At 49.2% G+C, this 12,566-nt stretch overlaps 1 protein-coding gene across 1 annotated transcript; it reads right to left on the minus strand.

Annotated features, from left to right (window-relative positions):
• Positions 1–2,551: 2,551 nt before the first annotated feature.
• POU4F2 (POU class 4 homeobox 2) lies at positions 2,552–6,282 on the minus strand. The gene is made up of 2 exons (XM_081876174.1): positions 5,646–6,282; positions 2,552–5,080 (listed from the first exon to the last, which is right to left on the minus strand). The coding sequence occupies exons 1-2, from the start codon at positions 5,928–5,930 to the stop codon at positions 4,142–4,144; spliced, it is 1,224 nt and encodes a 407-aa protein (XP_081732300.1). The 5' UTR covers positions 5,931–6,282; the 3' UTR covers positions 2,552–4,141.
• Between the last annotated feature and the right edge of the window lie 6,284 nt (positions 6,283–12,566).

A 12,566-nucleotide genomic window follows, 5' to 3' on the forward strand; every position in this document is an offset into this window, starting at 1 on the left:
AATCTTAAAAGGTGGCGTTACAAAGAACCGACTAACTTCTTCCTTTTAGCGTCAGATGCCGCTACTTTCTCGAAAATCGAAATAGACTGTATTTTTCTAATGGGGGGGGGGTTGGTCTGTATCAGTTTATCAGGCAAGGAACCTGCATTCATAGAAAAACAAGAGATCAAGGAAAACACAGTTCCTTCGAATGCCTTCCTGATTACACCTAATAAGCAAATGAAAGAGAAATACTTTGTGCTTGGAAGCATAGGGCTCTGAATTAACATAACGCGAAGAAAGATTTATTTGATCGATTAATGGTGAAATTACACCATTATAATATGATGCATCATTTCAGCAAGGAGATATCAAGTCTTGTACTGTCGGCGGTGGGGGGTAGCGCCCTTTATTCTTCTCTCTGTCATATGTACAAAGCCTATGGATTTGTGTCAGCTCAAAATATTAAGTGGCTTCGTTGCCAATATTTTGCGCCTCCGTTGCAAATCTTTTCCCCTTTCTCGGTATTTTGTTTTCTTAAACGTATTTGCAGTAGGTTCGCACGTGAGCGTATATTCTAAGATCAAATGAAACTTCGTTTAGTTTGCTGAGTCCCAGTAGCAAAAAGCTGCCACATTCATCTCCCTTCCTCCACCCACCCCTCCTTCCCAGCTCACTCCGCCGCCCCCTCTCTTTCTCTCTCTCTCTCTCTCTCTCTCTCTCTCTCTCTCTCTCTCTCTCTCTCTCATTGCCTCTCTCTTCTTCGCTGTCTCCCTCTGTGAAAGGGAAGAGACAGCCTCTGGCAAACTGGCAAGATTGAACTGAGAGCAAGAGAGCGCCGAGGAGCTGTCCTTGGTGCTGAAAGCACAGGCGGCAGGGAGCAGATCGGCTGCAGTGGCAATATCATCATTGTCACCGAAAAATCAAAGGTGGGCGGAAGAAAGGGTGGAAAGGGAAGGGTGGTGAGGCTGTTTCCACTCGCTAACTTTTGTATGTAAAAAAACAAATAAAAGATTTTTTTAAAATACTGGAACTTTTTTCTGCTCACAGACCAGTCTCTCATAGGCCACGGACCCGGCTCCACAATGGCAATGACAAGAAGACTTGGTTTTATCACCCTAACATCATTTTAGGGGGGATGTAGATAAGCTCACCAGAGCCTTAAAATTCCAGCAGAAAACAGCTCCCCCCTCCCGCCCCCATTCAAACTCGCTACATCAAAGACGTGTCTCCTTAGGCAATAAGGTTGCCAATTTGCACACCTCGGTTTGATTCCAAGGAGACACAACACACCAGATACAAAGCTTTCTATGGGCTGCCAGTTCTTTACCAGGACAGCATAGTTCTGTCGGGTATTTATATAACGCCTTCTGGGCGATCTTTTGATCGCATGGCATCATTTAAATTTAGCTCTTGATCCGGGGCAATTCGTGGCCGCTTATCAAACCCAAGGGGAGCTACAGCAGCGGTTTGTCTGTGGGTGGTGGGGTGAGGGAAAGAAAATCTGCTGTCCTTTTTCCAGATCTTTCCCTGGGGCATCTTCGGTCTTCCCACAGAAGTGTGTCTTGTTCTAGGTTAGGAGCACATGAAAAGTTCTCCACCTAAACATCTTGTACTAATCTCTGCACTCCTAACCTGCCCAACCCTGTGCTTTTTTATTTGGAAAGTAGCCTGTGTTCAGTAGGGCCTACCTCGTATTAAGTCTGTTTAGGATTGCAGCAGCCTGCATTTGAAACTTGGCTCCGCTATTGGTTAGATTTGTTTAGCTGTGATGCTGCAGCTGATTCCCCCACCCCACCCCCGCATGTCTTTGAAGCACTTTAAGCAGTACAGGAAATGAGGACAAATAAGCGGGCAAGCCTTTCTCTTCTTCTTCTTCACCCCCTCTCTCCTCCCCAGTTCTGTCTGTCTCTTGATCTTGCTGCTTATGCGCTTGGCACTGCGGTGGTGGCGCGGAGCTCTGGGGACTCAACCTGCCCTCGTCATCATTCCCAGAGTCCAGCTACGAAGATGGGCTAATTGAATAGCTCCCTTCCAAAGTCCCTAAGCGCCATAGTCATTTTCCATGCCCCGGGTTTCTGCAATCTGGCTATCTACAGCCACAATACACTGAAGCCCATCAAGGAAATGTTATAGATTTACATACGATGCGCAGGAGGAAAGCAATAACGTAATCCTTGCAAGGTCCAGGAAATAAATGCCAACACAGAGATCTGTGGTTCTCTCTTAGTCTGAATACACACCAGGAGTTTGAAATACTTTGGGTCAATAGAAAGGGCTACTCAAAGAAATAACTCATACCTTGACTAGCTGATCCTAAACCCAATGAATTGAAAGTAAGTCCCACTGATTCCAATGAAATCTGTTTCCAAAGAAGTGAGTTCGAATTACAAGTCTCTGTAGCGTTTTGGAAAGAGTTCAAATTCAATAACACAATCTAAAATGAGGAGGGGGGAGGGGGAGAAGGAACTCGGGAAACAGGTCTTTTTGTCAATAAAACGTTAAAATCTTTTTTTTTAATGAAAGACAATTCAACAACATTTTAAATAAATTAATACATTACCATAATAAATAAACTTTCTATTAACAAAACCAAATAAATCGTCATAATGTACAGAAGTAGGACTTCAAAGAGCCTTTCGAACATAACAGCAATGCAGCGAAATCTGTAAGAATATAACTGTATGTGCGTCAATTCTGAATGAATTATTTACAATACACAACGGTACCACAATCTAAGTACCTCGGGGAGGGTTTGTTTCAAAAGAGTTGTACCGAACAATGTGAATTTACAAACAGTGCATTCTCCCTTTTTCTCTCTTGCGCGCCCGATCTCTCTCGCTCTCCTTTTCTCTCCCTAATATCGTTTTGGCTTTTCTACAAACAAAACCTCCGAAAATAATGCAAAAGCGAGAGAAAAACACCCTCTAGCAATCAAAGGAAATAAAGAGTAACTAGGAGACCCGAACACTGACGAGAAATAGCGTTGAAATCTAGAACAGATAGCTACTTAGATGAAAGGAAATCTAAAAGCAACAGAACCCACCACCCTGTCGCCTACTCAAGGGGCGCCTTTTTAAGCAGCGTGTGGTGGGGACGATCTGGGGAATCCCTCCATTAAATATGTAACGCAGTCAACAAATACCTCCTTGGACAAGTGAGTCATTCTACACAAACAACGCAGGACAGCCACTATAGAGTGAGAACGCCTTACAAATATTTGCTGGAGAAACAGTTTCAATTCAGGTGAAAATATACAGATGGCCAAAAGGATTCCTCCTTTTTAAATAGTAATAAAAAGTTTAAAGTTCGTAAACGCTACCAACCAACGGAAAATAATGAATTTACACTAACCATACTTTTTTTCCTTTTAACTTTTTTTTTATCTAGACTTTGATGAAAGAGGTGCAATTAATTAGGATGAGCACAAAATGAAGTTACTAGAGAGATAAATCAATAATTTACAAGGGGTTGTTTGGCAGTAATCTAATAATAGCTCTTAAAAGATCTGTGAACACAGCAGGATCAGCGCTTTCCTTCCACATTATCGCTTAAGAGAAGGAAACAGATAATAGCCACAGTAAAAATATATATATATATTTATAATATGCAGTGTAATCGCAGAAAACCTGCCATCTTATTTTTTAAAAAAATCAAAATACTTTTGAGACGCCTCTCTTACGGTATAAGTTTCAACTCTAGATTAAAGTTTCAGTCTCTCTAATCGGTTTATTATTTTTTCCTGAAAAATAGCTGCAAAGGGTACTCTTACATCTGAACAAAGACGATGTCTTTAAGAATAAAAACAACTCTTACTTGATACGTCTTCGGTCCTTTATAAAGATTTCTTATCTGCTTTCACACAATCAGTCTGTCTTTGATGCCTGCTCAAAAAGTCTGAGCTTTCAAGTCCAACTATTTCTGCTGCCAACTTTTTCAACTTGACAATTTACTTCTCCAGTCAAAGTCTCTCTCTCAGTGTGTGTGTGTGTGTGTGTGTGTCTGTGTGTCTCAGTCTGACCCTCTTGATGAACTCTGGCCTCTTCCTTTCTCTTCCGGAAATCGAAGTGGAAAAGTCTCCTTGCAGTGTTAGTGTTTACTTATTATTTTACTTTTCTGAGGGGTTTAAAAAAATTTCTAAGCAGAAAGGTTTCCAAAGACTCTAAATCCCAGCGGAATATTTCATCCGTTTCTGTTTCTGTCTCTGGTTACAGAACCAGACCCGAACCACGTTCTTCTTGAGGTCCAGTTTCTCCGCGATGGCCGCTATTTTTTCCGAGGAAGGACGCGGCTGGATGGCGAAGTAGGCTTCCAGGGACCTCTTTTCCGGAGCCGCGATGGAAGTGCGTTTCCTTTTCTTCTCTGCGCCGTTGAAGAGCTCCGGCTTGGTGAGCTTCTCCCGGTGCGATTTCTCCGCCTCTTCCAGCCAGGCTTGTAGGATGGGCTTGAGGGCGATCATGTTGTTATGGGACAAGGTGAGCGACTCAAACCTGCAGATGGTGCTTTGGCTTAGGGATCCCACCCCGGGGATCTTGAGGTTGGCCAGGGCCGAGCCCACATCCGCTTGGGTCACCCCCAGCTTGATCCTCCTCTGCTTGAACCGCTCGGCGAAGGCTTCCAAGTCCCGCGGGTCCGCGTCCACGTCGCTCATGCAGCCCATGTGCGAGGGCAGCCCGTGGGCGTGGGCCATGCTGAGAGCCGCCTGGTGCATGGGGTTCATGCTGGCCATGTGGGGAGCGTGGCCCGGCGTGGAGACCACCGAGCCGTCGGGGCCCGTCATGGCACCCAGCGCCAGCCCCGGCGTGATGTGTTCCAAAAGCTCCCCTTCCAGCGCCTGGTGGGGTTGGTGGTGGTGGTGGTGGTGATGGTGGTGGTGGTGGCTGCCGGACAGGGCAGAGGGGTGGGAGATGGGCACCGAGGAGGAGGAGGCGGCCGACGTGCAAGGGATGGTGTTCATGGTGTGGTAGGTGGCGTCGGGCTTGAAGGGGCTGTGGTGCGGCGGGTGGTGGTGGTGGCTCTTGCCGGGCGAGACGATGTCCACCGCAGCCAGGGCTTCCGCGCGGGCCAGCAGGCTCTCGTCCAGACCGCCGAAGATGTTGCTCTGCAATTGCAAATAGAAGGCACACATTACTGCTGCCAAGAGGGAATTCGCCTCCTTGCTCCTCGGGGTGCCATCCGAGGCAGAGAGAGAGAGAGAGAGAGAGAGATGAGGAGAGAGAGAGATGAAAAGAGAAAAAGAGGAGGGAAGAGAGGTAGAAATAGGGCGAAAGAGAGAGAAAAATGGAAAAAGAAAGGTATAGGAAAAGGGAGGGAGAGAGGCAGAGAAGAGGAAGAGGGAGGAAAGAAGGAAAGAGAAAGTGGGAAAGCAACGAGGGCAGAAAGAAGCAGGGGGGCAGTCAGGCAACTCTCTCTCTCTCTCTCTCTCTCTCTCTCTCTCTCTCTCTCTCTCTTTCTGACGCTTCCCCCCCCCCCTCCCAGCCCGGCTCGGCAGCAGCATCGCAGGTCGTAAAAATTCATGGCAGCCCCTTGGAAGCCTGCGCTGGGTTTGGGGAGGGCGGGAGGCGCGCGGGGTTGATTTGCTGCCTGGCCATGAAATAAACATGCCGGCGCCTGGGCTGCCCCCTTTCCACCCTTCCCGCCCTCGCGAGCGACGGAGAGCGACCTACCGGCGGGGTGGGCAGGCAGGCGCGGCGCAGGGCCTCCGAGGTGCTGTTGCTGCTGGTGGTGCTGCTGGGCGCGCTGCTGCGCCCGCCCGCGCCCCCGCTGCCGGCGTTGGAGATGCTGGGCGAGCTGGCCGACGGCACGGAGGCGGCCGCCGACGAGGTGCACGGCGACGCGGAGTGCAGGGCCGAGTACTTGGCCTCGTGGAGGCCGCCGCCGCCACCGCCGCCACCGCCACCTCCGTGCGCCATGCCGAAGGGCTGCTTGCTGTTGAGGGACATCATCATCATGGTGGCCGGCGGGAAAGGCGAGGAGGCGAAGAGGCGGGAAAAGGCGCGAGGAGAAGTTGCTGCCTCAGCGGCCGCCGCCGCCGCCGCCCCGTCGGACTGAGGCGCCTCGCCGGCTCTCGCGTCCTCTGCCTGCCCCTTCGGCGAAGCCTCTTCCTCTCGCCACTCTCCGCCGTCAAACTGCCCCCTCAGCCGCCTCGCCGCTGGCTTTTTACTCGCCTTGCCCCCCCTCTCGCTGCCTTGTCACTAGGACGCCCCCCCTCAACTCTTTGGGGAAAGTCCCTTCCCTTCCTCCTCCTCCTCCTCCTCCTCCTGCCCCTTCCCTGCTAGTCCTCCTTGCCTGCCCTCCTCGCCTCCCCTCAGCGCCCCTCCTTCCCCTCCCCAGCGCCTCCCCCCGAAGCGCCAGAGGCCCCCTCGTCCCGCCCGCCCTCCGCTGCTCCCGGCGCCCCAAGAAGCCCCCTCCCCGCCCAGCCCAGCCTCCCTCAGCTTGGAGCCCCGCCAGCTGTTGCTCAAACTGGAGCAAGAGCCCCGACGCGCTGCCTTCTTTCTTCGCCGCCGGCTTCCCCTCCCTGCCCGCCCAGCAGCAAAAAGAGGAGGGAAAAAGGCGGGAGGAGCGCTCTAGCCTCGCCCTATTGTTCCTTCCTCGGCGGCTGGGACGCCGCCTCAGCGCTGGGCTGCGGCACACCTTGGCCTGGCAGGTGCCTAGCGCGAGCCAGCGAGACCTCCGCGTAACTGGGCTGAGCGAGTCTTTCTGTCTCCCTCTGTTTCTCTCTGCTCGTCGCCCATTGGACGCGGGCGAAGCCGGGGCTGACAAGGCGAGACGCATGCGTCCTGCGAGAGAGCGCGCGCGTGCGGCTGTCGAGCGAGGGGCTGGAGGAGCGCGAGGAGGGAGACGGAGAAGGGAGCGAGGGATTGTATGAGCTGCGCGTGTGAGAGAGATCGAGATCGAGATTAGACGTTAATGCTAAGAGGGAACCTGAAAGGAGATATAATCACCAATGTGCTGGCAGGATGCTGTGCGGAGAAGGGAGGGGAAATGTGTGAGTGAGGGGACACGGGGTGGAAAAGTGGGAGAGAAGATGTCCTGTGGAGAGCAAGTGAGGGAGACCTCGTTGCTGGCGAGAGCGGGGGTCCCCGCGAGGCCACGTCGTGGTCCTTTCTGAGGGGATGAAAGACGAAGGAGAGAGCGGGCTGTTTCGAAGCAGAGCAGAATGTGGGTGTATCTGTGTGAGGGAGAGATGTGGATTGAACTTCACTGTCCTGGGAGGTGAGCTCTGTGGGACGGAAAAAAGTGTTTACTATAGTTGTATGTAGATGACATACAGGATTTGGTTGCGCTTTTTTCTGCCTCTGTGCGGAGTCCATAGAGCAGTCCTGCGAGTGAGAGAGAGAGAGAGAGAGAGTGTGTGTGTGTGAATATAATCTAACGTATCTATCTCCCTTGGCTTGTGTTCATATGTTGAGGCAGCTCCCTGGTTGGGGCTGTTGCGGAGAGAGCGAAGGGAAGGAGGGGTCTGGAGAAAGGTGAAAGCCTTTCCATTTGAGTTATTATCATTCATTAGCCACCGCGGAGTGGGGGGGGGAGGGAGGCAGTTTGCCCCGAGAGACTTCACTGCGCAGGTGCAGCAGGAGGACACCCCGCGCCACACACCCGCTACCCCAGAGACTGACTGGCACAACTCCCCTGAGTTGCCGCTGGCGCCTGGTTTTTATCCTGCCGCGGTGGCTCTTGGGAATTGGAATCCTGCCGCTCTCCTCCTCCTCCTCCTCCTCCTCCGAAGTGGGCGCGTGCCAGAGGGTGGTGCCGTCGCCTCCCCTCGGTCGCTCCCCCGCCCCGTCACCTTTGTTTGCCGTTTCCTGCGTCGCGCTCTGCAGGCTGGATGAAGCTGCCCGCCTTCAGGGGCCAGGCGCTGCGGGAGAAGGAGCTGCTTGCTGGAGGGGGTGCGAAGGGCGGGGCAGAGCAGAGCAGGGGACCAGCTGATGGCTCTGCTCCCTGCCAGCCAACAGCCTGTCTCTCTCGTGCCATTGCTTTTCCGCTTCGCCTCATGCAGGAGTTCTACGTGGGATTCCCACGGGTGCCATGGGCCTCTCCAGGCTAACGTGACACTAGGGGCAGGAGATGCCTCCAAATGTTCAGACCTTTCACCTCTTGCAATCCGGCATCTTAGTGCCACCCAAAGCCGCATGATGGGCTCAGTTCTGAGCCCAGCCAGTTCCTTGGCTCTGTCAGTTTTATGATGGATGGGTTTCATATTTAATATATATATAGGTGTGGGTGGGTGAGTGTGTAAAAGAGAGGGGGGAAGGCTGCTGAGTGACTTATTTCAATACAGCTGGCCCTTTTGTGTGCCTTAATTTTACACTAGGCGGCTCCAGCAGGTTTCTCACCCCAAACGATAGGCTTCGTAATTTTCAGGGAAATAATAATAATAATAATAATAATAATCCATTGTATCAGCTCTCACTGTCGCCAGCTCAGAGAAATGAAATAAATCAAAGTTAAAAGCTTGAGTATCATTTAATTATTGTGCGAACAGCGCTTGGAAAGGAGTGGAACAACATCTCTAAACAAATTATGGCCGGGCCAGGAAGGAATTATTAGATTGAAATTTCATTTAGGCTCGGGAGACACAGCGCTTCAATATGTAATCTGTTATGCCTCATCTGATTTGTATGCTTAATTCAGCTTGACGAATTTATTAGTTTTCATAATAGTAAAAAAAAGAAGAGCAAACCACGGAGCAGCACTATGGGCTAATGCATTGTGTGTACTATAAATTGTATGTAACCGTTGAAAGGCTGAAGTCTATAGAAATCTTTTATTAATGGCAACATAGAAAGGGAGCAGATTCTTGCAAGCCTTTAAGGAGTTCATGTCAGCCCTCCACAGGGCTGTCTCGGTAGGCCATTAACATATCGTCATACTAATTAGGCTACTTCATCAGTGATATAATTTCAAACTTTAAATTATGTTCTAATTAACAAGGGTTGTCCAATTTGCTTAATCTTCAAAAGCCTTTTGGCTTGTCTAATTAGTCTAAACTATTGAGCATCTCAAACGCCTAATAAAAAGATATGTAGATAATATTTTTGTATTTTCATTGAAAGAAGTTTACAAGGGACAGTTGAAGGGCAGAGGTGGAAAGCAGGTTTCTCTAGCCATCAGCAATTGGACTGGCCAGTCATGTTCCATATTTGTGTTACAGGTCGAGGAATCCTAAGAAAGCAATAGCTGTTTAACATTGCATTTCAGGATACTATTGAAAATTAAAAACAAAGGCTGAGGACAATTATGCTTCCCACAAATCAGCCAAACAGACCTCAAATCAAATTATCTTCTAATTTTCTAACAGATAATTAACAGGGCATTCTCAATTTAATACTTAGCTCTCAAGTGAACTTTGAGTTTAAAAACCCTCTTTTTAAAATATTTAACCCCCTGTATTGGGTTTAATTACTTGCACTGGTTGTTTTAATGTATGCTGTCACATGGGAGAACTGAGAATGCATATCGTTAATATGAATTAATCTTGATTTTAATAGCAACTGACAACTGATCTCCAAAATGCTAAACACTTGTCACCACTTCCTATGGTAAATAAGGGATTATAATATATTAATGAAATAAAGGGAACACTCGTGAAATAAGTGGGCAAACTTTGTTTGGTGCTACGTTTAGCTAAGATTATTTAAACACTGCAGTCTCCAAGGCCTCCTTTTCCAAAGGTCTGGGCAGAAGGGAAACTACCAAATCCGCGATACTAATGTAGATTAGTCATTCACTCTCTTTTCAGCAAAACCTTCTCCCCTCAACAGTATGTGACCTATATTGTCTGCTATCCTGTGTATCGTTGGGGGAGACAGATCCTACTGAAGCAAATGAGACTTAAGCCGCCCAGTTCTGCTTGGGAATGGAACTCTTGTCATTAAACATAGATTCGTCTGTAGTTCTGATATGTAGCTATAAGCCCCTTTTTCCTCCGTGAGAAAACACATAGAAACAAACAAAAACCCTAAGTCACCATTCATATAGCTTCCTTCAAGCCCACGTGACAAAAGTCAGGCAAAAGCGGACAACGTAAACAAGGTGCTAACCTTGCACCAGACATTTTAAAATCTCTTAGTCACCACAAAATACTCTGGAATAGATGCGCACCATATAATGTAATGTTGTAGTTTGCGCTTTGACCTCTGTGAAAGGGTCGAGTCCTGATTCCTGGCCTCTCTAAGATCAGTGGGAAATTGTTCGTTGGATGGGATGTCAAATGCTTGGGAAAGGTTCCCTTGGATAGTCATGAGAAAACAGAGTTGTAGGAGAATTCGGGGGTCTAAAGAGGCGACTGTTGTCTCATCATGAACCTGATTGGAGTTGAACTGAGGACGTATTCACGACTTAACAGTTTGCCTTCCAACAGGAATATGTTGTTCTGCATGTTGAAGATGTTATTATTTTTAAACCCCAAGCAGGAAATTAGCTTGGGTTCCCCACATCAGAGAGTCTTTGGGCGCTTCTGGATTTGGAGGCCTCTTTGTCTAGCAGCAGCTTCTGCCACCGACTGGCCTCAGACAGATGTGAAATGCAGCTGTCCCAGAGCAGCGTCAAGCCCTCGGGTACCAGCGCAAGGCTGCCTTCGCAAGCCTTCCAAAGCCATTAGTCTTCCTGCAGGCTCTGCGCACAAATGGACTTGCCTAAATAAAATTAGAGTCCCCCTTTCATTGCCTGACCCACGCAGACATCTGGGGAGAAATCACTGTCGCCTCTCATGTATCCCTGCTCTGATTTATGATTAAAATTTAAAGCACGCATTCATATTTTACCGAACCTAATGCGCCGGATGAAATTTTAATCCATGAAGATGCAGGCTATACTTTAGGAAGCCCTGCCTTTGTTTTTCAGCAAGGAATAGAGAGTTCGGTTATGGCCAGGGCAGTTATTTATCGAAAATGCGGCTGTCCGATGCCCTCCCTGTTTTATATTAATGAACACACATTGCTTAACACCTCCAGTTTTATTTTAGTGCACGGGAATGTTCCTCCGCCGCTGTCTCCCCTCACCCCTCTCAGCCCGGCTTTCCCAGTCAACAAACCTGCTCTGAGATGATTTATTCAAATAATTTGCTCGTTTTCTTTGCCTAACACCGACAATCCTATGGGGAGGAATGTTGCGCGGCACGGCTGCCAGGTGATGACAGTTACTGGCTGGTTAAGTGAAAGAGTCAGAGCTGCGCTCAGGAGTCTCTGCCTGGCGTGAGGGAGAACTTTGCAAGGAGTTTCAGGACCCTGGACAGCGCAGCGCGGCCGGCGCTCCCTCTTCCTATTGGCAAGCGCGAAATGAGAGCAAATAAGCGCACCACCTTCCAACCCCCAGCAGATCCGCCTCGCTCCCTCCTTTCCTTGCGCGCGCGCGCGCACACACAAACACAAACAGGAGGAATCCTGAAGAGAACCACCTCGGCCAACACGCCGGTTCACGCTGAGGCCAGAATCATCCTCTCAAGGTGCTGTTACCTGAAGACAACTTGGAATATTATACTAGCACCGAGTGGACCTTGTTCAGGTCAAGTGTTGCCTCGCAGGATACTAACAGCTAACATAGCCGAGATCGAGAAAACAGGAATGCTGGTTCTTCATGGAAATCCGAAGGCTCGCTTAGAATAGCTCCCCGCTTCCTGTTGAGAACCTGCGATTTGAACGGGACTTGGACAGGTCCGAGTTCAAGCTCATAACAGAGCATTGTGTCCACTGGAGGTTCCCGGGCAGGTTATTTCCATCCTTTTACAAGTAGGAAATGGTCAACGAGGCAGAGAGCGGGGGGGGGGGGACTTGGCTCATGTTTGAACTTTTGTCTGCCATGAACTTTTTGGGCAGCCGTGGGAAGAGCCACAAAGTGAGTCTCTGAGCACCTGCTGAAAAATGGGTATAATCGCGATCTATTTCACAGACTTTCTGGGAAGGTTTTGAAGGCGTTGTGAAGCAGTTACAAACACATTAGTTATGCACGTTCACTCGGATGCAAGTCCCACTGGGTTCAAAGGAACTTCTGCTTAGGATTGCAGCCTAAGTCTGCAATTCTAATCTATGCAGGCTTCCTTGGCTGTAAACTTGACCCCAGTGGGGCTTCCGAATAAACATGCATAGCATTGCACTGCACAGCTGTTACTTGGGACTGTGTCCGACTGAATTCAGTGCAGGTTACTTTTGAGTAAACATAGAATCGGGTTGTAAGGTGCCAAATAAGGAATAAATTCTGCTAATATTTAATCTATGCTGAAACCCGTAATGATTAGTCTCCCTGGACAGAGTTCAGATTACTGAAATTATTTTGCCATCTCTAAACACTGACGAGTTCACCTGTGTTTTTGTTACTCCTCATATCTACCTTCTCAAATTGCAGCCAAAATCCAGGTACGAAGGACCAACCCTTCCCTTCCTGAGCAAATTGCCCTATAAGCACCTTCGCCATATCCAACGTTTACAGCGTCCTGCTGTTGACGTTTGCCCTGAAGCAAGTTCCTCCGAGTTCAGAGGCGCTCTCACGTTGAAGCTGAGCGACTCCCTTACCAGGGGCGGGGCAGTGGGAGCAGAGTGCCCTGATGACTTCCCCCTGGCGGGTGAATGTACCTTTCCCGAAGTTAAGTC

The sequence above is a fragment of the Podarcis erhardii genome (assembly GCF_964252035.2).
Source record: "Podarcis erhardii genome assembly, chromosome: 9".
Classification (NCBI taxonomy): Eukaryota; Metazoa; Chordata; class Lepidosauria; order Squamata; family Lacertidae; genus Podarcis; species Podarcis erhardii.